Here is a 26,821-nt window from a genome sequence, read left to right as displayed (position 1 = left end):
GTGGAAAGGAAATGGCTATATCTCTCCTCGGGGTGCCCAAAACACACACAGCTACTTCTACCCAGAATCCTAGGGACAGCTGGGAGGCTCCTGGACCAAGTGTCAGGGCAGCGGGGGGAGAGGGCCCCACTCAGGCAGGATGCTCCAGATACTCACTCCTCCTCGTACTCTTCCACCACCTCTTCCGTGTCAGACATGGTCTCTGCTCTTCCTCCAAAAAGAGAAAAAAGTCAGTGCAGGTACAAAGGGAAGCCTGCCTTCCTCAGAAGAGCTCTGGCCCCCATTGTACAGAGATCAGAGAGGCCTGGGGTGAATCTAGTTCCACCCCTCATGAGCTGTGTGACCTGTAACAAAAAGCCTGTTTCCTCCCCTGCTGGGGGAGATAGTGACACCCACATGGCAGCAAGGCCACCTGCTGATGTCCACTTCATTCTTTGCCCCTGAACAGGCAATACTGCCTGGGATGCTGCATTTCCATTTGTGACACTCAAGACAATGTCTGCAGTTTCTCAACCTTTCCGTCCACTCTGCCTGCCCCCACTCCACAGAATCTGTTTAGCACTGCACAAATCTTCACTGCAAAAAGGCTCACTGCAGCCTCAACCTTCTGGGCTCAAGCGATTCTCCCACCTCAGCCTCCTGAGTTGCTGGGACTATAGTTGTGCACCACCATGCCCAGCTAATTTTTGTATTTTTAATAGAGCTGGGATTTTGCCACATTGCCCAGGCTGTTTCGAACTCCCAGGCTCAAGGGATCCTCCTGCCTCAGCCTCTTGAAGTGCTGAGATTACAGGCGTGAGCCACCGCACCCATTCCATGTGTGCTGGACAAAAGTGAGACCTGGACAAAAGGTCTTTGGGCACCCCAAGAGACCAGCCTGGACAAAAGAGTGAGACCTTGTCTCTAAATAAATAAATAAAAGCACACAGGAGGGATCCTTGTGGTTTGGGATCTTTTCAGTATGTCGACTGTGGCAATGGATACATGAACCTACACAGGTTAAAGTTGTTTAGAGTTTCACGTACACATGGTGCAATTGTGGACAAATCTGAATAAGATCATAGATTGATTGTATTGATGTCCAATCTTGGTTTTGATATTGTAGTAGTTTTGCAAATGTTGCCCTTGGGAGAAACTGGGCATGGTGTGTAAGGGCTCACTATTAAAGAGAACTGTGTATTAGTCTTTAATTATCTCAATGAAAATTCCGATTAAAAAAATGTTCCCCCAGGGAACTCATTCTGAGCTCATCTTCTCACTGCACCGGGAACAGATAATCTAGATTCAGATCCTCTTCCATTAGCTTGCTGAGGGTGTTTAGGCGAGTCTTTTTAACATCTCCAAACCTCAGTCCTTTCTCTGTCTCATGGAGATAAAGTGTACACATCCTGGTTACTCAGGGTCTTTACGAGGCTCCAGTTGACATTAACAAAAGGGGAAGGCATTAGGCAACGTCAGGTGTTACAGTGCGCGTGTAATCACAGGGAGGGGGCAGAGAGCAAGCACTTGAGTGTGAGACTAATCTCGTTTTGAATGCTGGCTCCAGCATGCGTTTGCCTGCGACCTTGGCAAGGTCACTTAACCTCCCTACATCTCAGCTCCCTTTGCTGTGAAATTGCTGCTCTTCTCGGGTAGGTGTGAGGAACAGAGCTGGTGTGAAGTGTAGGCATTCAGCTAATAACTACTATGACCCAACCCTCCTGGGCCATGACAGTGCACTGCTCCAGGGACACAATCATGTTGTTTGAAACGTGAACAGCATCCTCTGTTGTAGTGCAATATGCCAGCCCCACAGCCTTCCTGATGTTGGCTTCCAAGGGAGAGAATAGACAGGGTGATGTGAGAGCGAGGCTAAAGTGAGGCAGGAGAAGAATCCAAATGATGCTCAGGAACACCCTCCAATGCTTCTCCTCTGCTGCCCGCCTCCTGCCCCACTCACACCTGCCAGCGCTGCAGCACCAATTTCAGACCCAAGCCTCAGGATGAGGACAGAGGCACATAGACAATCCTGCTCACTCCCTCAACACCTCTCCCTGCACATCCCCCCATAGTGGTTGAGACCAACCCTAGGCAATCTTCGGTGGACATCCAGCAAGAGTCAGGGCTCTGGTTGGGTGGGGTGATGTCCAGAGGCTGAGCCATTCCAAGGGAGCTGCCACTGCCCAGCTGCCCCTCTAGGTGGAGACTTCCTCAGACTCAGCACCCACTGCAGCCCTGGATTGACTGTCTTTAGACCCTGTTCCCATTATGTCCAGTTCGGCTGGGTTAGAAACAAGCATGGCTGCAGCGGAGTGGTCCTTCCCTTGCTCCCTCTACTGGAGGAGGGTGAGGACAGTGAGGGAGGAGCCTTGCTTACAGGGAGCTCTGGACCGCAGCTCTGAGCCACTTTTTTGCCCCAACCCCCAGGGTGGGGTGGGTGGGTGAGAAGAAGAGACATCAAATGTGTGAGGTGCTATAATGGGGGATCAAGCCTCATTCTGCTGAAAAAAAGACTCAAACCCCAGAGGGTCTCCAAATAGGTCTTAGGACGAGCATGGCCAAAGAGAATAGCCTTCCTAACCCTGGGATGGGTGGGGGTGACAAGTGTTACCCAAAGCCCCAGGGGAGCGGCCAGAACTAGTGACTTGAGAACTTGAGGAGCTCCTACCTGAGCCCCAGGAGGAGCCTGTCCCTCAGTGGGAGGGAGAAAATTCTCAGAGGAACCGTGCATGGCCAGCCTGGGCGCATAGCTTCTAGCTTTCTCTCTCCTCTCCTACCCTCCCCTTCCACCAGTTCAGAGCCACTGGGCATGGTGCTGGGGGCTCACAGGAGGACAGAGCAGCTTGGACTCCTCTGCCTGTTCCTGGGGGCACCATCCAGCTCCCAAAAATAGCATGCAGACATGGAGGATGGAGGAGGGTTTTCAGCCAGCCCAGAGGACACCACCATGCCAGTGGCTCAAAGGCAGGACCTGATGCAGGGGAAAGAGGTGGGCTGAGACTGGGGGCTGCAGAATGGGAGAGAGTCAAGAACCTGGCAGGGCAAGGGACCAGAATGTCCTGAAACACCTGCGTCCTCACACCCAAGTCCCACCCACTTCCACAGGCAGCTTTCTAGCCTAATACGTTCATAGCCAACACGCGTTGGAAGCCTAACATGTTCACAGGGTCACCTTTCTTGGGGAGTAAAGCAAAGACAATAGAAGGCATAAAGCATACTGACCTTGGGGTCAAAAAATCTGGGCTTAAAACCCAGATTTTGCTGTGTGGCCTTATTTAAGTCACCTAGCCTCTCTGACTTCAGTTAACCAACTACAAAACAGAAGAGCCTTGAGTTCTGTCCTTGTAGAAACAGTCTCTGAGTTTCTGAGAAACACAGGCCCCACCCCTCAGTCCTTGTCCCCAGCACTCGACTGGGATTTTCCTAAGCCAACAGCTGTTAGTCCACCAGGAGAGTGGGGGTAAGGGGATGGGGAGAGGGCAGGAGGAGTGGAACTGGGGGTCAGAAAGTAGGAGGCAGCCGGCAACCTGATCCTCTCAGATTCCACTTTTGCAGAGAGAAGGAAGATTTGCCCTCTAAGACATGGGTCAGAAAAGGAATTTGGAAGGGCAGGTAGCTTCCCAGCTACAGCAGGCCAGGAATGTGCTCTGAAATTCCTTACACACCAGGCAACCCCCTCCCTGAATAGTCCTCAGCCTGCCCAGGAGAAACTAGAAACCAAGGGAATCTTTCTCTACCACTGCTGGGCACAGAGCAAGGCCTGTCCCAAGATGGGGTGTTGGGGTGGGATGGGACAAGGGTTACACTTACGGGGACCCAGGTTAAACCCTTTAATGCCAACCAGCTGTGCTCACACCCTAGGACAGGTTCTCCCAGTGGGGCCTTTCCCCATCTGCCCCGCAAGTGCAGCTCAGCTCAGGGTCCTCTCTGGGAGGGAATGGCACTGAGTCAGCGGCATCAAATGGAATTCCCGTGTCGGCCTGGAGAGGCGCTGCAGAGGACCCTGCACATCTGGTCATTCTCAGTGCTTCCAGGACAGTTTCTGGGTTCCTGGCCTTGAGAATATGACCAGGAGACTCACCTGACTGACAGGGCTGCAGTCTCACTCTGCTCTCTGGGGCTCAAGAAGGACCTGCCTGGAAAGGTATAGGTGACCCTCGGCCTGGAACAAGTAATTTAGGGGAGTCTCTGTTGGTTAGAGCCTCATTGTATTTAGAGCAGGCAGAGGCCTAGCAAATATTTAGCCCACTCTACAGATGAGAAAACTGAGGCCTGGGGAGGGAAAGTGAGTCATCCAAGAGTTTACAACTCTACATCTTTAGTGGCAGGTCCAGGACTCCAACCCTAGTCTCCAATGGCTACCATGGGATTCTCTCTTTCTCTCTGCTCTATTGTACCAATCTTGGAGCCCAGTCCTGGCAACCCATCCTCTGAAGTGTGGCCTCCACCGGGAGGGGCCATGGACTTTTGTGGACACGGGTGGACTCTGGGTAAATATGCCAGGGCCCAAGACCCTCACATCTCCCCGTCCATTCTCTGCTGTCCTCTTCCCCAGAGCCCTGCCCGAGACTTACCTCAGAACAGCAGCTGCCGACAGATCCTGGAGGCCTCTGCTCAGCCTCAGCAGGGACTGGGTGAGGCAGAGGATGGAGAGGGCTTTAAGCAGGCATGTGGGCTGGGGCCTGGTGAGCCAGCCCTGCGGAGGGAGGAATGCGAGACAGGGGACGGGTGGGGCAGGGGGATGGCGGTGGGGGTGGGGGTTGTTGGCTGCTATTTTGGCAGGTGCCAGGGACAAGGCTACAGGAACATGTACCCCACACCATATAAGCCCATGTGGTCCTCCAGCTGCTCAGATAAGCTATTTAAAACCAGAGCAGATATGCAGGGAACAGTCATGCAACATAAACCAGCTGTCCCTCTTGAGAATCCTGATAAAACAGAGGCCAGCAACCCAGGCCTGGGAGGGCGGGCTGGGAGCAGGGTTAGGGGGGCAGAAGGCAACCTCCAAGACACTCCATAAGTCTAGGAACCAGAATCTTGGAAGGCAGAGGGCAAGAGCTCTGTGCTGCTCCACTTGAACTGATGCTGGGGGTAAAGACATCTTCCAGGCTACTGGCTCCTAATGGGCTGAGCAGCTTTGGGCAGGTTGCCGGCTCTGCCAGCCTCAGTGAGGACATCTGCAAGGTGGGTCTTCTCCATGACTCCCAAAGCCATGTGGCACACCCTCCTCACAGGGAATGGACTTAAACTGCTACAGGAGGCCAGATACAAGGTAGAACTTCCAGTCAAGAACCTTGAACAGGCGCTCGTTGTGTGAGAGGGGTGATGCAGACTGTCGAAGGTCATCCCCTAACGGCTTTAAAATCAAGCAGTGCAGGACTATGATCTGCTAAACCTACTAGATTGCAGATGCATAGGTCAGGCCCAGGGGTTTTGCCTGCTTGCCTGTGTGTGGCCATGCACATGCACTTGTATGTTCAGGGCTGGCCCATTGCAGGGTTCGGTAGATTATGAAAATGAAACAGACAGGAGGAAAGCAAGCCAGTGGGCAGCTGAGCTGACTCTCCCCTCCATCTCTCTCTCTGAATCTTCGCAGCCTAGGTCCTGCTTGGCTCTGAAGCCGGAATGGTCCTCCTCTGGACCAGGCCCTCCCCTCCCCCATGAACCCCCTGGCACTTAAAGATCTTGCCCATATTCATGATCCATACTCCTCTGTTTCTCCGTGGGCAAAGAAAGCAATCTCGCTATGCTCTGCCCCCTTCTCCCATCACCCAATCATGTGTCCCGCCTTCCCAGTCCTCCAACTCTTCTCTCAATCCCTCTGCCTTGGGAGCTACTATGCTGCCTCCACCACTAATGTCCTTGAAAGGGTCCTCTGCACAAGGGACTTCCATTTGCTCCACACCCATGCTGCTGTCAGACTCTTGTCCCATCACTCAGCTGACTCCATCCCCTCCATAGTTCCCTGTGGCGTCTGAGTCCAGTGGCCTTGATTGCCCTGCCACATGGGCCTCCACACTGCCAGCAGATCTGTGGCAGGGCAAGCTGAAACCAACCACCTGCTGGCCAGCATCGTGGGACTGAGGAGGACCACAGGGAAGCAGGGGGACTTTGTAGAGAGACAGGCAGATGGAGGGGACAGATTCCCGAGGGACAGTGAGGAAGGAGCCAGGCTGTCAAGAAAGTGGGAAGAGCCCCATCACCTCTCTCTCTCCCATTCTAGCCCACGAAGCAGGGCCCAGCCTTGCCTTGGGTCCTGGCCTGGAGTAACGTAGAATTCGGAGTTACTTTTCCCAAACCCTTTTTTAACTTGAGGGTGGGTTACTGTTCCTTGTAAGCCCAATAACCTTTCAAACAGGGCACAGTTTATTTGCATGGATGCCTAGAAGAGGAATCTGGGCACCTAGATCACTACAGAGCCCCATGGGAAAAGCCCAGTAGATCCTTGGTGTCATAGGCCACACGTGTACGGCTTCGAATTGTTCTAAGGCAGGAGCTTCGTTCAGAGTGCTGAGACAGCCATTCAGATAAGGAAATCCAGCCCCCATGCAGCAGCCAGCCATTCCCGGGCATAGTAGGGTTACTCTTAGCCCATTTTATATCCCTGTCCTTGCAAAGGGATGTAAAGAGAAAACAAAGCCAAAGTGGAATGGGAAGCTTATGCTGAAACAGTGCATGTATATTTGAGGATCCACAACAGGACGGGCCACTTGTGGGGCACAGGGCCCCTGTGGCAAGAGAGCAGGAGGGTGCAGCCAGGAGTGGTGAATGGGAGCCCTGTTCTGTCTCCAGAAGGTGCCCAATGTCACCCATCCAGAGGCCTCCCCACCCGCCTGGATGCCCAGTCGCTACCACTCATCTATCCCCAGCTGAGGTCATCTTGGGCACACCCTGGTCTCTCTGTTTACTGGCTGCGTCCCCAGTAGGAACGAAGGCAGGGCCCTCACGTGTTGGATTCACACGGGAGGGGGCTGCGCTGTGGCACCCCCTGACATTTCCCCTAGCAGCCAGCCCTCAATGGGCACCCTGGGGGAGGGGGGGTGCAGGCATAAAGGGCCCTGCTGAGGCTGCAGCTGCAGGAACAGGCCCCTCAGTGTCTTCCTAGGCTCTTACTCCAGAGTAAGGCCCTGCCAGGTGAAGGCCTCCAGGAGCCTCTCCTCTGTGTGGGGACAGTTTTTCTTACTGGAAAAGTTCACCTATCATGGCATGAACATGTGAAAGTCCTCTGAGGTCATCTGCTTGAGGTTCAGAGAAGGAAAGTGGCTCAGGGTCACACCTGAGGTCTGGGCAGAGCCAGAGCTGTTTAGATGTCCCGAGGCTTAGGCAGGACTCAATCCGTTCCTCGGCCCTGCCCCAGCCTTGTCCTCCAACTCTCGGCTGTGAAGTTGGAACACTCACAAAGCCCCAGCACTAGCAGTGGGTGGGAGGTGCTCGGGGCAGGGCCCCCAGGTCCCGATATCCCTCACTCAGGCACAGGACACTCACTGGCCAGAGGTGGGTCAGCCTGGGGCACTGGGACCTCCGCACAGATGGCACTTTGAGGGCCTGTCCCCTGGGGCACAGATCTGAGGAGCCCTCACCCAGAGTCAGAGAGCAGGGGTAGGGCTCATCCCCCACACACTTGGGGAACTGGACCGGTGATACCCTTAGGAGCCGTGTTAAGGGTCATGTTCCAAAAAGACCTGGAGCTTCCCCAGGCATGCAAAGGGGGAGTGGGCAGAGGGCTCTGCACCTGGCCGCATCCCCAGCTGATTCTGGGTAAAATTAGGGCAGTCAATCAAGACGGAGAGGTCTAATGATTTAAATTTTTGAAAAGTTGTAAACCACAGCTTTAAGGGGTTAACAGGGCACCAGGCTGATGTTCCTAGCTTGGTTGGTTCTAGATTCTCTGATGGTTCATCATTCTCCTAGCTTATAGGGGCCATGATGTCCGGAGCATGGGGGTGGGGGTTGGAGGGGGCTTGTCAGGGAGGAGGGTAGGCCTGGCCTTGTATGTGGCAGTTCCCCAGTCACCAAGCTAGGACTGCTGAGTGGCAAGCCACCACCTTAATGTGAGAAGATGTGGGATGAGGAAAATGATCCTCCTCCTCACACACTTCAGATGACGTCTGCTAGAAAGCAAGGCCTCTAGAGAGGAATTCGCTTTTAAGGTCTCATCAGTCACTTACACCTGAGAGTAAATGAGTTTATCAGATCCTTCCTGAGAACAGGTTTTTCAGAGAAAGGGTAAGTGGTTGCACACAAAAAGGCACTTAGCTCCCGGCCACGGCAGCAGGCCAGGGAAGGGAGGGGAGAACCAAGCCAGGGAGACGGGGCACAGGGAAGACGCACGGCAGCTCCTTCTCCATCTGGCCAGAGTGGGCCTCAGTGGCTGGGAGAAGGCCCCAGGGACAAAGATGGATGGGTCCAGGCCTCAGTGAAGGGGGACATCATAGACACAGAGGCACTTGCTGGGAGCTGATGAGACAGATGACTCTGGAGTTCTTGAGGGGTGCCATGCCGTGACCTTGGATGTGAGCAGGAAGGAGCAGAGGTCTCTGGGCAAGACATAGGCCCCATAGTGCTGATGTGCACTTGTGCTGTGCCCTGGGCAGAGGCTGGGTCCCAACAACTGTTGTGCCTGACGTGGGGTAAGAAAGTCCCAGCCCCAAGAGGCTGGGCTAGGAAGGAGCTGGTTGAGTCTTGCAAATATTCCTGACCCCAGGGGCCCTGGCCAAACAGATCCACAGGCAAAAAGGGAACAGGGGCAATGAGAGGAAAGGGTGCTGCTGTGAGAGGCAGGGGCCTGGCATGAGGGAGGTCCCTTGAGACAAAGACTTGCAGGTCTGTCTTGGCAGGGCTTGTCACACCTGTGGGGCAAAGAGCTGTTAGCACAAGGCAATGGGGTATCAGGGATGGAAGGGGAAGGGGGCCACTGGATAGGAAGGCATCCCTTTGCCCAAGCCCCACACCCACAATGAGTCAGAGCCCTGCAATCTACCAGCTGAAGGGGCAGGGGCTCTGCAGAGCTGCAGGCAGCACAACCAGCTGAGGGCTCAACCTTGCTCTCACGGTTGGCTCAGACCAATCTGCATGAGCAGGGATGGGGGCATTCTGCGTGGACTGTGCTATTGCAGGCCAATTAGTGTGTGCACACGGAGGCGATGGGGTCTCCCACAGTACACTATGGCCCTCCGCCGTAGGGCCAGGCTCCTCCCCACCATTCACCTCAGCGTCCAGCGAGGAGTCAGATTTCTGTCCCCACTGAGTCCTCTCGGTAGCGGATGACGCTTTCTGTGCCTCCTGATTGAGGGTATCAGGGTGGAGACCAGAGACTAAGACCAGGCTCCAAAGGGCTCGGGATCCCCCAGGCCCAGCCCCCAGCCCAGGATGCCCTTTCTTTTTCCAGAAGAGAAAAGGAACCCAGACCCAACACTCCTCTCTGCCAGAGTCTGACCCACACGCCCATCTATTCCCCACTGCTTCCACTCCTGAAATGACTCCTCCTCTCCCGGCTGTCCCTCCTGTGTCCCCAGTCATCCCACAGGCAAAGGCTCCACAGTAAGAGATATCAGGGAGGGTGAGGATACCTGGGGGTCCTGATCTCCAGACTCCTGGGTCCTGCTGATCCACAGGTTGAGCCTTGATGTCACAACCCCTGAGAGCCTCAAGTTCTCCTAAAAAGAGAACCTCCCATCTCAGGGTTTAGGGCCCTTGGCAGCAGCGAGGCATGTTCAAAGGCCCTGGAATGGGATAGGACTCTCCCTCACTCCCCTATGCATCCAGCATGTGCCACATATACCTGGGACAGCCCCCTCCCCTTCCCCCAGGGAGCTGTGTGCCCAGCTAAGGAGATGGGCTCAGGAACGTGAATGGGAACTCAAGTGAAGGTTCTGCCAACATTAATTCACACATGAAAACACAGTTTTCTAGCATTGCCACAGCCAAGATTTGGGTTTTGGAGATGTCAGGGCTAATCACCCTAAGGACCCTGGTGGGGCCTGAGCCCCTCACCTTCCGGCTGGAGGCTGGTTCTGCTCGGCTCTGGCCTGCCAGTTCCTTCTCAAAGAGGTGGCGCTTGCTGGCTACACCCACAGGAGCCACAAATAACTCAGTGCAAGGCAAACCCCGAGACTTGACAGATTCTGATCTCTGGGAACCAAGAACACCAACAGCTGACCCATGCTGGGGAGGGGCAAGGGCATGCCCACTACTCATCCTGTACCCTCCACCCCCTGGGAGAAGCCCCCACCCACCCGTATGGCCGTGTGGTATCTCTCCAGCTTCTCTCCCAACTTCACTGTGTTGTCTGGGAGCTTCATGCTGGCACTGCAGGATGGAAGATGAAACAGGCGAGCCAAGTGAGACACCCAGGGAGACCAGGCCTGCCCCCAGGGCCTGAGGAGCAGCCCCATCACATGTTTTCATTGTGGCCAAGAGAACGTGGCCCTCCATCACACAGCAGGCTGTGTTGATTTGGCCAAGGTGAGGAACTTACAGACTCCAGGGATTTCCCTCCACTTCCAAGAAACGTCCCATTCAACAGGACATCGCTTCTCCTCCATACCTTGTCATTTCCACTGCAAAACACCTCCTGAAGCAGGCCCTTCCTTTCCATCTTCCCCATCACAGCAATCGCCACCTACCTGCTCTCCCGGCCTGCCACCGTGAGCTCTCCACATGGCTGCTCCTACCTCAAATCCGATCCTGTCCTTCCAGCTCAGACCCCACAGGCCTTGGCACAGCACACAAGACTGTAGTGATCTGGGCCCTCTCCTTCCCTCCCCCACAGTATGCCTGTGTGCCAGCCAGCTGGACACCATGCTCTTCACTCTGCCTTTTCACATGCTGTTCCCTCTATGTAAAATGCTATTCCTCCAGTTTTACACGAGCAAACTTCCTACTAGTTCATGGAAAATCAATTGCTCCATGACACCTTCCCCAGCTCTCACAGGCTGAGCAGGTGCAGCTACTCCTGAGCTCCTAGCCCTGGGTTCATATTCCCTTGTCCCTGTCCCTCCCTGGTTGGCCAGTATGTAACGGTCTCATGTTTGAGAGAGCTGCTATAGGTTTGCTGGGTGGGTGTGAGTTGCTTGAGGACAGCAGCTGTGTCATTTGTCTTTGTACTCCTGCTCCTCCTCCCCCACCCCAGCCCCCAGGCCTAGCCTAGTGTAGCAGGCTCCAGTAAATGTTCATGGGGAAGATGAATACAGCATGAGTGGATGACATTCCTAACACATAAGCACATCTGCTTCTCAGATCCTATTTCAGTTTTGCTTTTTTTTCAAAGCATAGTCCTCAGGCTACTTGCATCGACACTACCGAGCCCAGGAATCCTTGTTAAACCTGCAGACCCACAGCCCCCCAACCAGGCCTGCTGGAGCAGGGGCTTCCCCTCCCTTACACTATTCATGGTCTCCCTCCCAGAAAGCCCCCTTTCCCTGTCCTAACCTCAAGTTTAAACCCTCATCCCACTTTGGGGCCCCACCCAAGCCCTGCCTCCTCCAAGCAGCTCTCCCTGATCCTTCCCCGTCCTTGTTCCATCTCATCCTGCCTGAGTCCATCCTGTTAATCCCATCCCACTGCCAGATCTGGAGCCCTGGGCAAGGACTGCACCTTCCCCTCATGTGCCCTACTGCACAGCCTGGCACAAGGAGGGCGGGTGCAGGTACTCAGAAAATAGCCTGAACATGGCCAAATAGGAAAGAACCAGAGCCTCCAGGCCTCCCACCTGCGAGTTAGGGTTGTTTCCGAGTTTTCTTTCTTGGGTTTCATCTGAAATGAGAAGGAAAGGCATTGTTGTGTGGGAGTCCCCGGGAAATCGGTGGCCCCCTTGAGTGAGGAGCCCAGCTCTCAAGATATGTCCTCCTCCTCTTCAGACCTCCCACCCCTTCTACCAGGGGTCAGCCCCACTAAAGAAATATGTGGACAAGCCTACGTTAAAGATCCTTGTTTGTATCTGGAAGACACAGGTTCCCACCCACTAATAGGGGTCAGAAGCCTTTCTTCAGGACTTCCTTTGCAGGGCACCTGTAACCACCTGTTTCCTATCTGCCTCCCACTGCCCATGAGTTCTGTGGGGGCACCAGTCACTATCGGGCCACCTCTTCAGGGCCTGGCACACATTAGAGGCATGATACCCAATGATTGAGTGAATGACCCAGTGAACAGAAGAACCAAGAATAAACACCAGGACAAAGCAAGATAAGATTTCCCCAATCCACATAGTTTGTACTATTGGGACAGTGGCAGAGCAGGGAGCAGTAGGAGAGCCTTGCTGCTTTCTGTTCCTCCCCTCCTCTCCTAGACAAGTCTCCTAGGTGAGGCCAGGAACTGATGAAGGCAGGTGTGGACCTCCCTGCAGCCCAGGGCCAGCCCTGCCTGTCCGGTCTTCATGCAGCCCTGGCCTTGCCCACTAGGTGGGGCTGCTCATGCTTACTGGCACCTACCTTCCAGGTCACTAACCTGCTCTCCTCTGCTGAATACAACCTTGTCTGTTCAGGGCCACCCGTGGGAATCCAAAGCTCCTCTCTATCTGGGGGACCTTCCTACCTAACCTACGGCTCCTATGTTGTAATGGACCCGGGCTTCCTCCACTTGCCCTCCAGTGGCTCGCAGACCAGGGTGCCCAGGGCTCTCACCTGAAAGGAGATGGTCCTGGGGCTGGAGCGTTTGAGGGAGCTGCTGTAGGTTCGCTGCGTGGGTGAGGACGTATCTGCCTCTTCCTCCTTGCTGGGGATTTTCACCTGGATGGAGCAGGGGGAGTGTCACATAAGAGGTCTAGGGCCCATCAGGCTGGGGCAGCCATAGACCCCACGGCTCACCCCAGGAGCTGCAGGAAGAGGGGACAATGAGACAGCCCTGTGCCTTCTCTCCTGCATCCCTCATCTGCTGTGGGAGTGGCTCATGGACAAAGTCCCCTGGGGCCAGGGCACCAGGCAGAGCTTTCCAGGGGAGCTTCTAGAAGGATCTGAGGCTCCCCACTAGTCTGCCGGGGTCCTGGAGCTGGATGAGGATATGGCGGGGGGCACCAGGTGCTCCCTGCCCCACAGCTGGTGCCCCTTTAAGCTCCAGCAGCCTGCCCCATCTCAGCCTCCCTGCTCTGACCGTGGCTAGAAGCAGGCAGGGAAAGAAGAGACTTCCAAGGCCAGCATGCAGGTGAGAGGATGGAGGCAGCCAGGGAACCAGGGACTACCTGGGTGGGACTGGTCGGCAGGGCCAGCCAGGTGGCAGAGTAGAAGGGTGGGAGGGACGGGACACTGCCAACCTGGAGTGTGATGGGTGGGAGGCGGGAGGCCACAGTCGGAGGGTCTGAAGCCCCCTGCTCTGCCAAAGAGGGCACGTTCTTCCCAGGGAGGGCCCTTCCTCTCTGCTCCTTGGTGGTGGCTGGGCTTCCCCCAGAGGCTGGCGGCTCCTGCGCCAGAGGCTGCTCTGAGGCTGTGGCCCTCTTTGGGGCCGGCTTGGCGTCTGCAGATGGGCTCTTCTCTGAGGCCAGTGCCTTCTCAAAGATGGATGCTTTCTCAGACACCAGCCTCCTTCCTGAGCCCAGTGCCATCCCTGGGGCCGGCGACTTCTCAGAGACACTGGTTTTTTCTAGAACAGACTTCTTCTCTGAGCTGTTTCTTTTCTCTGACACTGCTATCTTCTCCGATAGAGATGTCTTCTCTGAGGCCAGCACCTTCTCAGAGATGGAGGTTTTCTCGGAGACCAGACTCTTTTCAGGTGCCGTCTTCTGTGGCATGGAGGATTTCTCCAAGACTGGGGACTTCTCTGGAACCCCTTTCTTCCTCCCTTCTGGCTCCCTGCCCATCAAGCTCTCCTCCTCCAGGGCCCAGGGGCCCCGCTGTTCCCGACTCAGTCTCCGGCGAGGTGGGATTTCCAGTTCCTTCATGGGGACTAGGGGTTTCTGTGTGGCCTGCACAGGGCTCAAGCTGTCCCTCCCCTCCTCTGCCTCCAGCCTCTCCTGGATAGGGGCCTGTGCAGCCTCCACCACCTGCCGCCTCTGCCTCCGCTCCTGCCGTGTTCTGAGGATGCTCTGGATGTCCTCATCCTCATCTTTGGAGGCTGGGGGCAGTGGCTTGGGCACCTCTGCTTCTTCCACGCTCGGTAGTCTGAGTCAGAACATGGGAGACAGAATCAGAGGACAGAGGTGGAAGAGACCCTAAGTATACCTAACCCAATGGAGATGCTGCCAGGGCCACCAAGAAGGAGGTGAGGATGTCAGGCCCTGGCATCCCCAGCTCACCACCACCTTTATCCACTCGATATATTGCACTTCCAAGGTATCATCTGAACAAAGCACTCTATGCTTTTTAAAAAGCTTATAAATTCCTATGAAGTCCAATGACTCCATGTTCATAGTCAACAGACTCTGAATAACTACTTTAATATGTGCCAGAGCCTGCGTGGGGCATTGGGGATCAAAAGGAATAAGCACAGTCTCTGCCCCTTAGATCTTAGATCAAGACTAGAGATGTCCAGGGATTTTGTCAAGGTCACACAGCTAATTGGTGGGGGAGCTGGGAGCAGAACCTAAGGCTTCCGATGCACCATTCCACACTCCTGTCAGTCTTGTGGGTGCAGCCGAGACTAGGTGACAGCCACAGGTACTGGTACAGCCCAGCTCTGGACATCCTCCAGAGTCTGCTGCTGGGCAAGGCTGGGGGAGGGGAGGACAGGAGAGGAGAAGGTCATCACAGCCCTGTTCTCCCTTCTCAGGGGACCCAAAGAAACAAAAGTAACATGAGGGAATTGTCCATAACCCACAGCACCTGGCCTCCAGCAAAAGGAGATTATTTTCCTTCCTCACCACCCTGCTCTCCATGTGCTTTCAGGCAAGTTAACTTACTGTTGGAGCCTCAGTTTTCAAATCTGCAAACTGGGCTTGTTAGGAAGCAAAATGAGACTCATGAGGGTGCCCAGCACAGTCCTGGCATGTAGGTGGCATTCAGCAAACCCCAGGCTCTTCCCCCGCCTCATAATCCCAAAATCTAGATGGCAAAACTAGCCCCAAGTTTCTTCTCCTCAGAAGTAAATTATAGGCTGGTGCAGTGGCTCACACCTGTAATACCAGCACTGGGAAGTTGAGGGAGGTGGATCACCTGAGGTCAGGAGTTCAAGACCAGCCTGCCCAACATGGTGAAACCCCGTCTCTACTAAAAATACAAAAATTATCCGGGCGTGGGCAGGTGCCTTTAATCTCAGCTACTCAGGAGGCTGAGGCAGAATAGCTTGAACCTGGGAGGCGGAGGTTGCAGTGAGCCAAGATTGCGCCACTGCACTCCAGCCGGGGTGACAGAGTGAGACCCCATCTCGAAAAAAAAAAAAAAAAAAAAAAAAAAGGCAGCCGGGGGCACCATGGCTCACGCCTGTATTCCCAGCACTTTGGGAGGCCAAGGCAGGTAGATCATGAGGTCAAGAGATCGAGACCATCCTGGCCAACATAGCAAAACCCCATTTCCACTAAAAATACAAAAATTAGCTGGGTGTGGTAGCTGGTGCCTGTAGTCCCAGATACTCGGGAGGCTGAAGCAAAAGAATTGCTTGAACCTGGGAGGCGGAGCTTACAGTGAGCTGAGATTGCGCCACTGCACTCCAGCCTAGCGAGACAGCGAGACTTTGTCTCAAAAAAAAAAAAAAAAAAAGAAGTAAATTATAGAGGGTCAGGGTTAGAGGGAGGCAGCCTAGATAATGGAAGGAGGCAGGAGCTCGACAGATCTGGATGGACATTCTGGCCCTGTCACTGTTGAGGTACGTGATCTCAGCAAGTCACCTAAGTACTTTTCAACCCTGTTTCTTCACCTGTAAAATGGGTTAACAATACCTCTCTCTCAGATACATTGTGTGGATTACGTGAGCTATGGCCATAAAATGTCCAGCACAGTATTGGCTCATGGATGGTCAACAAAAAGTAGCAAGCATTGTTATGAAGAGGATGGAAGCTGGCAGGACTGAGTCTGGGGAAGGTGGGGAACTTGAAGTTCATCATCACACCGTTCAGCCTCATTTCCTGGGCCCCAACTCCCTAAGCAGACTGAATATACTGCACTTAGGATGAGGCAACCAGTTCATCCCCATCAATCAGGATAGAAACCTGAGCACCTACCTCTCAGAAGCAGAGGCCTGCCGGTCTCCATTCTGGCTGAGCCTGGGAGCCTCATCATCCGTGGTGGAGCTCAGGTTGCGGTGCCGCCGCCTGCGCTCACGCTCCTGCTCCTCCTCATCCTCCAGAGTCCTCTGCCGGGCAAGGCTGGGGGAGGGGAGGGGAGGAGAGGGTCAGCACAGCTGGGGAAATCCAGGACCCTCCCGAGGCAGGCTCCTCTAGGGCTGGGAGAAGAGATCAAATGCCCTTCTAGGCCTGCACTGGCTACAAGCAGCTCAGAAGTGCTTGAAACGTGGCTGGTGTGAACCAAGGCATGCTGTGTGAAATACACACTGGATCTTGAAGACCAGTGAAAGGTCTCATTAAAAACTGTGTACATTGGCTAGGCGCGGTGGCTCATGCCTGTGATCCTAGCACTTTAGGAGGCTGAGACAGGCAGATTGCCTGAGCTCAGGAGTTCGAGACCAGCTTGGGCAACATGGCAAACTCCATCTCTACTAAAAATAAAAAAAAATAAAATAAAAAATGAAAAAAAGATTAGCCGGGCGTGGTGGTGCACACCTGTAGTCCCAGCTACTGAGGAGGTTGAGGCATGAGAATCTTTGAACCCAGGAGGCAGAGGTTGCAGTAAGCCGAGATTGTGTCACTGCACTCCAGCATGGGTGACACAACAAGACTCTGTCTCAAAAAAGAAAGAAAAAAATTGTGTATATTGATTGTGTGTTGAAATGGCAATATTGTGGATATACTGGGGTAAATGAGCTATAATATTAAAATTAATTTTGTTTTTTCCTTTTTTTTGAAAGAGGGTCTTGATCTATTGCTCAGATTGGAGTGCAGGGGCACAATCACAGCTCACTGCAGCCCCAACCTCCCAGGCTCAAGTGATCCTCCCACCTCAGCCTCCCGAGTAGCTAGGACTACAGGTGTGCACCACTACACCTGGTTAATCTTTAAATTTTTTGTAGAAATGAGGTCTCACAATGTTGCTCAGGCTGGTCCTAGACTCCTGGGCTCAAGCAATCCTCCCACCTTGGCCTCCCAAAGTGCTGGGATTACAGGTGTGAGCCACTGCACTGGGCTGCTTTTTACTTTTTTTAATGTGACTACTCAAAAACTTAACATTTTAGGCCAGGCACGGTGGCTCACACCTGTAATCCCAGCATTTTGGGAGGCTAAGGATGGTGGATCACCAGAGATCAAGACTTGGTGAAACCCTGTCTCTACTAAAAATACAAAAAAAAAAAGAAAAATTAGCTGGGCGTGGTGGCACATGCCTGTAATCCCAGCTACTCAGGAGGCTGAGGCCAGAGAATCACTTCAACCTGGGAGGCAGAGGTTGCAGTGAGCCGAGATAGTGCCATTGCACTCCAGCCTGGGCAAGAGTGAAACTCTATCTCAAAAAAAAGTAACATTTTAAATGTAGGTCAAATTATACGTCTATTAAATTCCTAGTAAAGCTGCAGGCTTTGGATTAGACTGGGGTTTCTCCAGCTCAGCACTGTTGACACTGGCCAGACAATTCTGTGGCCAGGGTTGTCCTGGATCACAAGGATGTTTAGCAGCATCCCTAGCCTCTACCTGCTGGGTGCCAGTAGTACATTCCCCAGCTGGGACAACCAAAATGTTTCCTGACATTGCCATATGTCTCCTGGGGGGCAAAGTCACCCCAGAGAGGAACCACTGGGTTGAACTGTACTCTGGACCCCAGGATGGGAATGGGGGGCCCTCCATCCCCATTCCCACCTGGGGGTGACCAGGAACGTGGAAGGGTGGGCCTGGTCCTGCCTGAAGGAGACAGATGAACTTGCCAAGTGCCTTTCTCTTTTTGGTCCTGGGATTCTTAGGTAATATCCATCAGTGGACAGTCATGGAGATATTTCCTCACTCAATTCCCCATGGAATTTCTTAGCTTTGGGGAAGGGAAGACTTACAAACAAAACCATTTACACATGGAAAAAACTCCAATATCGCCTTCCCTTCACTTCCCAGGGGCTCTTGGAGCCTCCCTCACCTTTCAGATGGAAAGAGCTTCACGGAAAGAGTTGAGCCACGGAGCTCCACAGATCTGGATGAAAATCCAGACAACTTTCGCTTCTCTGGGGAGCAAGGGGACCCCACACCCTACTTTTGGTTCCTGCCCCAGTCACCCTTCATTCATGGGGCCACGCAGGCATTCTACAGCCAGCCAGCCAACCCCACCAGTCTATCCATCTACTACTCGCCCACACACCCATGTACTCAGCCACCCACCTGTTTCCACCATCTTTATCCACCTGCCCTACCTACCACCTCCCACCAGCCCATCTTCCATCCGCCCCACCCCTTCCAGTCCAACCAAAGAGCAAATGAAAACTGAATGACTATGACAAGCCAGCACCATGTCAGGAACTGTGTGGGCGTCACAGAACATGGCAGGGTCTCTGCCCTGGAGATATTGACAATCCAGTGAAAAAGATAAGTGTGTCCACCAATAACTCCCCCAACCAAAGTACAGAAGTTGTTCTGCAGAGAGAACAAATGCTATAGGCCAAGATTATCAGAAAAGGCTCATGAAGAGATGAACTGGGCTGTATCTCAGTGAACAAACAGGCTTTCGATGGGGTGGGGCTGGCAGTCCAGGCAGAGGGAAGGTACCGAGGTTCAGGGTTTGCTGGGGACAGGAGGCTGAGCTTCACCCCGGGAGACAGGAGCGGGTGTGAGCAGGGGAGTACCAGGCTGTGAAAGTCAGCGGGGGGAGCCCTTCTCTGTGGTTCCCCCTGCATTGTCTGCAAATCAGGTTAAAAGGTTCTAGAAAAGGCCTCTGTCTTCCCTCCCAGAGTTATAGCAACGACTGCAAGGCTTCCCCTTGCCACTGCCAGATGCCAAACTCTCTACCCTTTGCTGTCCCAGCCTCTCCTGCTGCCCAGCCCTAGTTCCTACTGAGCCTGTCTCCTCTGCAGGGAGTCTTTGGTAAGGCAAGGTCAGGTGATCTGGTTTCTAGTCCTCCTGTCCTTTGGCAAGTTACTTCCTTTTCTCTTCCTCAGTTTTCCCTCCTAAAATGAGAAGGATGAACCACATGAACCGCTCCGATTTTTTTCTAGGTCCAGCATCCCCTGGATTGAGCCAATATTCACTAAAAAATTACTTTTGAGGACCTACTATGGGCCAGGCATGATTCCAGGGGCTGGGAACAGCTGGGAATGAGATCAACAGGGTCTTCCCCTTCACAGAGCACACATCCAGCATGGGGGAGTCAGACCATGAGCAAGGAAACGAACCCATGAACAAAATGACACCAGCTAAGTGTCACTAGGACAAGGGAACAAAGTAAGTGACATGAGAGAAGGTGGCTGGGTGGGGAAGCCCCCTCGGAGAGTCCTGGTTCATGAGGAGGAGGCAGCAGAGCCAGATCCGGCAGCCAGTGTTCCAGGAGGAGGATCCAGCCAGTGCAGAGCCTGCATGTGGGTATTCAGGGGAAGACAGGAAGCCAGGGCCAGAGTGGCCCACAGGGAAGTTGGAGAGGGAGGCAAGGCCAGAGCAGAGGGCCTTGGAGACCAGGGAAAGGACTTGGGTTTTATTCCAGGTGTGCTGGAGAGTCCTGGAGAGTGGTACACAGAGAAACAACATGATGGGATCGCTCTATTTTTAATCTCTCTGGCTGCTGCATGAAAAAAAAAAAACATTGAAAGGGCCAGGGGAGAGGGGAAACAGAGGACCCATCAGAAGGCACCTGCAATCGCACAGGCGAGAGCTTCAACCGTGGTGGCTTGAACTGGGGTGGGGACAGAAAATATGGGGAAAAGTGATAGATTCGGGACATGTTCTGAAGATACAGCCACCAGGGTTGGCTGTTGGATTGGATGTTGGGTGGGAGGAGGGGGAGGGAAAGAGAAAAATCAAGAACTGCTAGATTTTGGGCCCAAGCTATTTCTGGAGCTGCCATTAATAACATGGGGAAGACCGGGGAGGAAGGAGTGTGGTGGGCTGTTGGGTGGTAGTGGGGAGGGACAAGAAGGAGATGAAGAGCTGTGCTTCTGGCTTGTTCCAAAGGAGAAGAAACCAGTGAAAAGCAAAGATCAAGACGCTGCAGCCCGGGAGCTGGAAGGAAACCAGAGGAGGGTATTGGCATTTACAGGGGAGTGGGGGCCCCCGTCAGATGCTGCTGCGAGGGGAATGAGACCAACACAGAATTGTGAGCAGAGAGGCACCAGATACCACAGGAAAAGCAGATGCCAGGGCTGTGCCAGAGCCTGAGCAGGCTGCTGGGGGTAAATGGAAACCAAAAAAGGAATTAGTGAGTATCAACAACTCTTTTGAGAAGCAAATAGCATGGGACAGTAGTGGCTGGGCGCAGTGGCTCATGCCTGTAATCCTAGCACTTTGAGAGGCTGAGGCAGGTGGATCACCCGAGGTCAGGAATTCAAGACCAACCTGGCCAATATGGCGAAACCCTGTCTCTCCTAAAAATACAAAAATTAGCCGGGCATGGTGGCAGACTCCTATAATCCCAGCTACTGGGGAAGCTGAGGCAGGAAAATGGCTAGAACCCAGGAGGTAGAGGTTGCAATGAGCCAAGATCACGCCACTGCACTCCAGCCTGGATGACAGAGTAAGACTCCATCTCAAAAAAAAAAAAAAAGATGGGACAGTAGCTAGAGGAGGATGTGGGCTCAAAGAATGCTTTAAGTTAAGGTATAATTTACATAAATGTACAGATCTTAAGTTTTTCTTTTTTTTTTTTTTTTTTTTGATGAGCAAACAAAGGAGAGAGTGGAGAAGGTCTGAGAGGGTTGAAAAGAGTGTGACTGGCTGGGCATGGTGGCTCACGCCTGTAATCCCAGCACTTTGGGAGGCCAAGGTGGGAGGATCACTTGAGCCCAGGAGTTTGAGACCAGCTTGGGCAACAAAGTGAGACCCCCATCTCTATATAAGCGAAGAGTGATTGAGTTGTCCTGCAGTGAGAGAAACAACTGCAGGATAAGGTGTCTCATCTCTAGTGCCCAGCACGGTGCCTGGCACCCAGCAGGTGCTCACAAATGTGGAAGAGCAAGTAAGTGTCAATTTCAGGGGTGCTGGGCTCTCCTCCTCCCTAGAAATTACAAAACTTCTGCCTCGATGCCGAGGCACACAAAGGGGGAACAAAGCCCACTCCTCCCCCAAAGGCAATCTGCCCAGCTGTCTGCCCAGGGAAGGCGAGTGCCTGCCCATCACCCCAAGGGGAAAGGAGGTGCCTTTGGAGGAGAACCTTCCAGACCCTCCCAATTCTGCCAGCAGGGCAGCTCTTCCTGGTGAGAACCTCAATCCCTCCTCTGTTAGTCACACCTCTACTTCCTCAGGGGAGATGGAGAGGGGCCCAAATCAAACTTTCCCCCTATGGCCTTGGCCACGGAACTTAAACAAGACTCCCCTGGGCCTCTGCATGACTCCTGTGAGCTCTGGGTATTTGTAGATTGAACATTCGTCATTCATTCATCCTTCATTCACTACACACAAACAGATGCTCTCTTATGAGGCAGGCTCCAAAGTCCCATCTCTCCTCGGTTTTCTTATTCAGATTTAGAAATGCCAACTTCTGCTGGCTTACACGTGAGGCCACATCTCCATCTCCCTCCCCTGGATGCACCCCGTCCCTTGTCCACAGCCTGGAAACAGCTCTTGCCCTCCAAAGCTGAGGGATCCAAATACTGGGGAAAGTGACCCACAAAGCCCAGAGTGCCTCTCCCCTGACCACACCCACAGCTGGCTGAGCTGGAGCCTCCAGGATTCCTGGGTCTTGAGCCACACAGCTCCCACATGCCACCCTCAGCCCTTGGGGAAGTGGCCTATTTGTCTATCCTCCTGTGGGGCCCTGGATGGTGCATGAGCACTCAGAGCCTGGTCTCCTGGGGGTCTCCAGGGCTCAGCTGCAGGACTCAGAACCCAGGGATCCTTGAGTGTCCCCAAGCTTTACACTAAGACCCCACAGCTCACCCAAGGTGACGTGGCCACCACCCCTGCTGCTTGGGAATCATGGGGCTGCCTTCAACCCTGACACCTGGCAAAACATGAGTCCCTTCAGCAGCACCACCCCACCCTGGGGAGAAATGTTATCTCCAATAAGCACAAGTTATGAGGATAAAAATGGAAGGGAGGGAAGGGCAAAGGCCAGTCCCCAGGAGGGGACTCAGTGGGTACAGCTGTTGAAACCCCAGTAATAAATAAAAAACTGAGGGCTCAAAACAGTGTTGGGCACTTCTTGAACATGGTGAATATGAATAAACCCATAACTAAAGGAATAAGGGGGGAAGTGAGCACACTAACATGGAAGTGCTTACTCTAACACCAATCACTGTTCTAATACCCCTGGCATTCATCTTTACAACAGCCACTGGGTGCGGTGGCTCATGCTTGTAATCCCACCAATTTGGGAGGCCAAGGCGGCCGGATCACTTGAGGCCAGGAGTTCGAGACCAGCCTGGCCAACATGGTGAAACCCCATCTCTACTAAAAATAGAAAAAAAATAGCTGGGTGTGGTGGCAGGCACCTGTAATCCCAGCTACTCAAGAGACTGAGGCATGAGAATCACTTAGAACCCAGGAGGCGGAGGTTGCAGTGAGCCGAGATCATGCCACTGCACTCCAGCCTGGGTGATAGAGCGAGACTCTGTCCATCTCGTATATAAAGAAACTGAGGCTCAAAAGAGTTAACAACCTTCCCACGATCGCACAGCTACTAAAAACAAGAAACCAAGATTTAAACCTAGGTCAGCCTCTCAAAAGCATCTACCCTTAACCATTATACCAAGTGCCAGAAAAGGTATGGCCAGGGAGGGCTGGCCCTAACCCAGAGTGAGCTCAACAGCTGAACCTTCAAGGGAGGGAACAGAGGCCCAAGAGGGCATCTGAAGGTGTGGTATTCCCTACCCCAGGACAGGCTGGGGCCCAGGGCAAAGCCTGGGAGGGCAGAGGTTTGGGGAAACCCCGTGGCCCATGCAACATTGACCTTCAAGCCCCAGAGCCAGGCCCAGGGTGAAACCTGCAGGCCCGAACAGCTGCGGAGGCTCAGCTGCTCCTACTAGCTGAGGCCACAGCCCCAGGCAGCTGCCTTCCACTCCTTTCCTCTTGACAACCCTTTCCCCCACCTCCTGGCCTTCATCTGGGGACACACATCCCTCTCGGTGTCTCCATGTAATGCTGCTATCCTCCTCCCCACTCCAGACTTCAACTCCATCCTTTGGGGATGGGGGTCCTCCTTTTCTCTTAAATAATTCTAAAGGACATTCTGCCCTGTTACTCACGAGAGGTTGTTTTGACCTCTCCCCTGGGAATTTTCTTCCTGAAGTCTAACTTCCATCTATTCTGCAGCAACTGATGGCAGGGATTTAAGTGAAGTGGTTATCAAGTCATGTTTAGCAGTAGAACCCATTTTCCCAAATTGAATCATAGATAGAAGCCCATTATACAACAGATCAAGCCTCAGCTGCTCTGCTTAAAGCTGGGAGAAGGAGAAAAGGCTGCCCCAGATGCATTTTGTGGAACCCTGGGGCTCAAGGAGTATAATTTGCAAATCTTGGGGGCTGGGGTTAGGGAAGGGTGGACAGAGGAGGGATGGGGGGTCATGACCATGACCTTGGCCAGTGTCCTGCACCTGAGCAGGGCAGGCCTTAAGTTCCCCTTCTGCATGGTCACTGTGGGGGGTAACTCACGTCTCTTCCAGCCCCAAATGTCTAGCGAGCGGTGTCTGGAGAACCCAGGGCAGCGATTGGAAGTAGGAGGGCGGCTCAAGGCCCAGGCAGGGAAATGATTAACCACTGGCTGTTCAGTCCCAGGCACTCTCAGATCCACCCCTCACCCCCTGCAGACAGGCCTGGCCCAGCCTCACTGGTCACCAGGCCAGTCCAGGGAGAAAAGGACAAGGCCTCTGACCAGGGCACCCAGCCAGCCAGCTCACCACTGCCCCCGTATCCCAGGGCTGGAGGACTTGAATCTCTGCTCCATGCCAAGGATGGGCTGCAGGCTGGCCCCCAGCTACCCACCCACCTCTCCATCTACCTCCCCACCTGGGACCATGCTGTCACACCCTAGCACGGTCCTCCCCAGCCCAGGAGGCTCTGTTGACAGTGACTCACAGCCCTTTCCTGCCTGCCCGCTGAGGCTTGTTCACCCAGGGAGCGGAGCGGGAGCGGTCCTCTGTTCCAGGTGCCTCATCAGGGTGACTGTTGGCAGCAGCTGCGTCTGCCCACAGGGCTCTATGAGGGCTGGGACCCGGCAGGGAGGGCAGGCCAGGGGCCCCTGTGGCAGGACTGGTTCCCCAGAGCTTCCCTGGCACTTACCCTGGACATCTTGTGGGAACTTGGCTGTAACCACATGAGTCCATGTCCATCTGAACAGTGGACAAGCTTAGGCCAGACCTTGCTCCCATTTTCAAAGTTCCAGTGCCCCAGCTGCCTCCCCACACACACACACACACACACCCCCATGCATATCCAGGCATGCTTTCAGACACAAAATCACATATATCCCACCAGACTATGAATTTCTGAAGGAGTGTCTGGTTTGTATTTTTAACCCAATGCACAGTACTGAGGTCTTCAATAAACAATTCAACTGAACATATGCAGACTGACAAGCTCAAGACTCAGCAACATAAGAACCAACTCCCCACACAGATGTGTCATCTCTTCATAGGCCATAAACACACTTGTCCACAAGTATGCCACACACACACACATAAGCATACATTCATAGGCACAGGTAGGCCCACATCTAGAAGCAAAGACACTCCCACATCAACCCCCAGGCACACTGACCCACATGCAAAGTCCAAGACCTTGACTCCTCAGCCGCACCCTCAGCACAGACCTTCCTCTATAGCAGCCTGGGTTTCTTTTCCAGAGCACTGAGTTCCCTCCATTCGTGGGGCTTACCTTTTCCCCTCTCTAGAGCCCATGGGCTGCCCACAGTGCTTCAGAGCACTGTGAGGTCTTGAGGATCTGGGGAGGTGGCCCCCCAGTCCCAGGCGATGAGCCGCTATGGAGAGGCTAAGCCTGAGACAATGAGGTAGTTCTGGAGCCCTTATTAAGGGAGGGCAGGAGGGGGGTAGAGGACATACTAGAGCACTGGAAAAACCTGTGAAAGATGCCTTGATGGGGAAAGCCTACAGGACCCAAATGGCTGGAGGGTCTGCACCTGGCAGAGATAGCCCTGGCTCAGGAAAGGCCAAGACCCAAATGCCCACCTGGGAGGAGCCAAGAGGCTAATATCTACCTGGCTAGAAAGGGATCAAAAGAGCAGGCTCCAGCTCTGGGCTACCGCAGGAGCCTCAGTTTCCTTAGGGACAAGATGGGGGAGGGGGGCGCCCAGTGGAGGAATGAGGTGAAAATGCTCACAGGGGGCCTTCTTGGGAGAGGTGCAGGGTCGCTCCAAGAGAAGTCGCTAGAGGTCACCAATCTCCATGAGGGGTGCTGCCTTCTGAACACCCACCTTCCCCAGGCCTCTCGGACCCTGATGGGAAGTCCAGCAGGCAGGGATAGGATGCCTCATTCCTTGACCCTTTAGGAGACCAGTGTACAAGTAAAGATTGCAGCAGTAAAGATTGCAGCAGCACAGATGAGGATGGCAACTATCTTAAGGTTCCCAGCCCAGATGCCACCCCAAAATGCCATGCTGAGATTTTGAGTGTCCTTAGTGGGAGATGGGTCTGCTTCCCTCCAGTCCTCTTCACTGACCCCTCCAAGACGGCTCTCCCTGCTCCCCCTCCCAAGAGGGGCTGTGGGACACCTCCCAGGGGTCCTCTCCGCAGGAGACATACGGGGGCAGTGAGAGAGGCTTCTCTCAGAAATGAGGCTTGGAGGTTACTCCTGAACACCTCCACAATCCCCCAAAACGTTCCTTCCGGCTTCCACTTTCCACAGGGGGGCCATACCCCAGGGGGCGTCCAGACTGGGGACCAGCCTTCCCCCAAGCACCCCCAGGGGAGAAGACCCACCCTGTAACCTCAGGGGTCCCGAGGTTGGCCCCAGTCCTGTCTCCCGCGAGTCGCAGCAAGACCAGGGTCCAGCCTCAGTGTCAGGGTCCCAGGCGGGGAGGAGGCCGGTGCCGGGGGAGAGGAGACCCAAAGGCTCCCCGCGGACCCCGCTCCCCTCCCGGCTCCCTCCGGCGCTCACCTGGACAGCGCGGACCAGTCCTTCCTGCTGACAGCCATGCTGCAGGAGCCCCGCGTGGCCGCCCGCGCCCCGCCGGCCGCCGCCTCACCTGGCGCCCCTCCCCTGCCAGCCCAGGTGGGGTCACATGGCCGCTTATCTCACCCCCGCGCGCCCCGGCCGCGCTCCGATTTGCCGACCCGGGAGCGGCCTCTGGGATGTGGGCGTCCCAGACAAAGCCGCATTGATTGCAGTCCAGGCTGGCCCGGCCGCGAGGCCGCAAGCGCTGGGTGGACCGTCGGACGGATCGCGGGACCGACCGACGGACGCCCCGGGCCGGCGTGGGGCTGGTCGGCTGCCCGGGGCGAGGGCGGGAGACTTCCTGCTCAGAACCAGTCCGACCAGCTTGGCGCTGGGCCGCCTCCCCGCGCTGTGTCGCGGCCCGGGGTGCCGGGGAGCTGGGCTGCGGGGCGGGGACCCCTGCCGGGAACCCGACTTAGCCCGGAGAAGCTCCAGAGCAGGAAGCCGAGGGGAAAAGTTAGCGCAGGTACTGTAATCTCGGGTCTAGAGCGCCCGCGCCTTCTGGGCCCCTTCCCGGGGAGCGCCCTCCCCACTCCCAGGCTTCAGAACCCACCCTGGCCCACCGCCCCAGTAGGCC

General features: G+C 54.5%; 2 protein-coding genes across 3 annotated transcripts in view; both read right to left on the bottom strand.

Moving 5' to 3' along the window:
• The window catches only part of TNNT2 (troponin T2, cardiac type), a 25,192-nt gene extending 14,098 nt beyond the window's left edge, over positions 1-11,094 (bottom strand). Inside the window, exon 1 of the mRNA XM_054462578.2 lies at positions 11,086-11,094. The gene's annotated coding sequence lies outside the window, so the exon portion shown is untranslated. The remainder of the gene's footprint in view (positions 1-11,085) is intronic.
• On the bottom strand, positions 8,151-26,821 carry LAD1 (ladinin 1). 2 transcript variants are annotated; one of them, XM_054462542.2, is made up of 10 exons: positions 26,329-26,821; positions 16,064-16,207; positions 13,226-14,069; positions 12,600-12,704; positions 11,690-11,733; positions 10,215-10,287; positions 9,973-10,110; positions 9,549-9,635; positions 9,187-9,261; positions 8,151-8,828 (listed from the first exon to the last, which is right to left on the bottom strand). In XM_054462542.2, exons 1-10 carry the CDS (start codon positions 26,406-26,408, stop codon positions 8,823-8,825), a joined length of 1,596 nt encoding a protein of 531 aa, XP_054318517.1. In that variant the 5' UTR covers positions 26,409-26,821; the 3' UTR covers positions 8,151-8,822. The 2 variants fall into 2 exon arrangements, with proteins under 2 accessions (XP_054318517.1, XP_054318527.1); XM_054462552.2 differs by lacking the exon at positions 26,329-26,821 and adding an exon at positions 26,188-26,318.

This window comes from Pongo pygmaeus, chromosome 1 (assembly GCF_028885625.2).
Source record: "Pongo pygmaeus isolate AG05252 chromosome 1, NHGRI_mPonPyg2-v2.0_pri, whole genome shotgun sequence".
NCBI classification, from domain to species: Eukaryota; Metazoa; Chordata; class Mammalia; order Primates; family Hominidae; genus Pongo; species Pongo pygmaeus.
Note: the sequence above shows the minus strand (reverse complement) of the source record. Positions and strands in the feature narration are given on the sequence as shown.

Bases quoted from the DNA above. Each gene is read 5' to 3' on its own strand.
- LAD1 (XM_054462542.2), bottom strand. From the start codon at position 26,408: ATGCGGCTTTGTCTGGGACGCCCACATCCCAGAGGCCGCTCCCGGGTC. The intron at 10,288-11,689 runs GTGGGAGGCCTG...TCCATCCTGCAG, and splicing joins GAAACAACCCTAACTCGCAG to TGCCAGCATGAAGCTCCCAG. The intron at 10,111-10,214 runs GTGGGTGGGGGC...CTTGGTTCCCAG, and splicing joins GATACCACACGGCCATACGG to AGATCAGAATCTGTCAAGTC.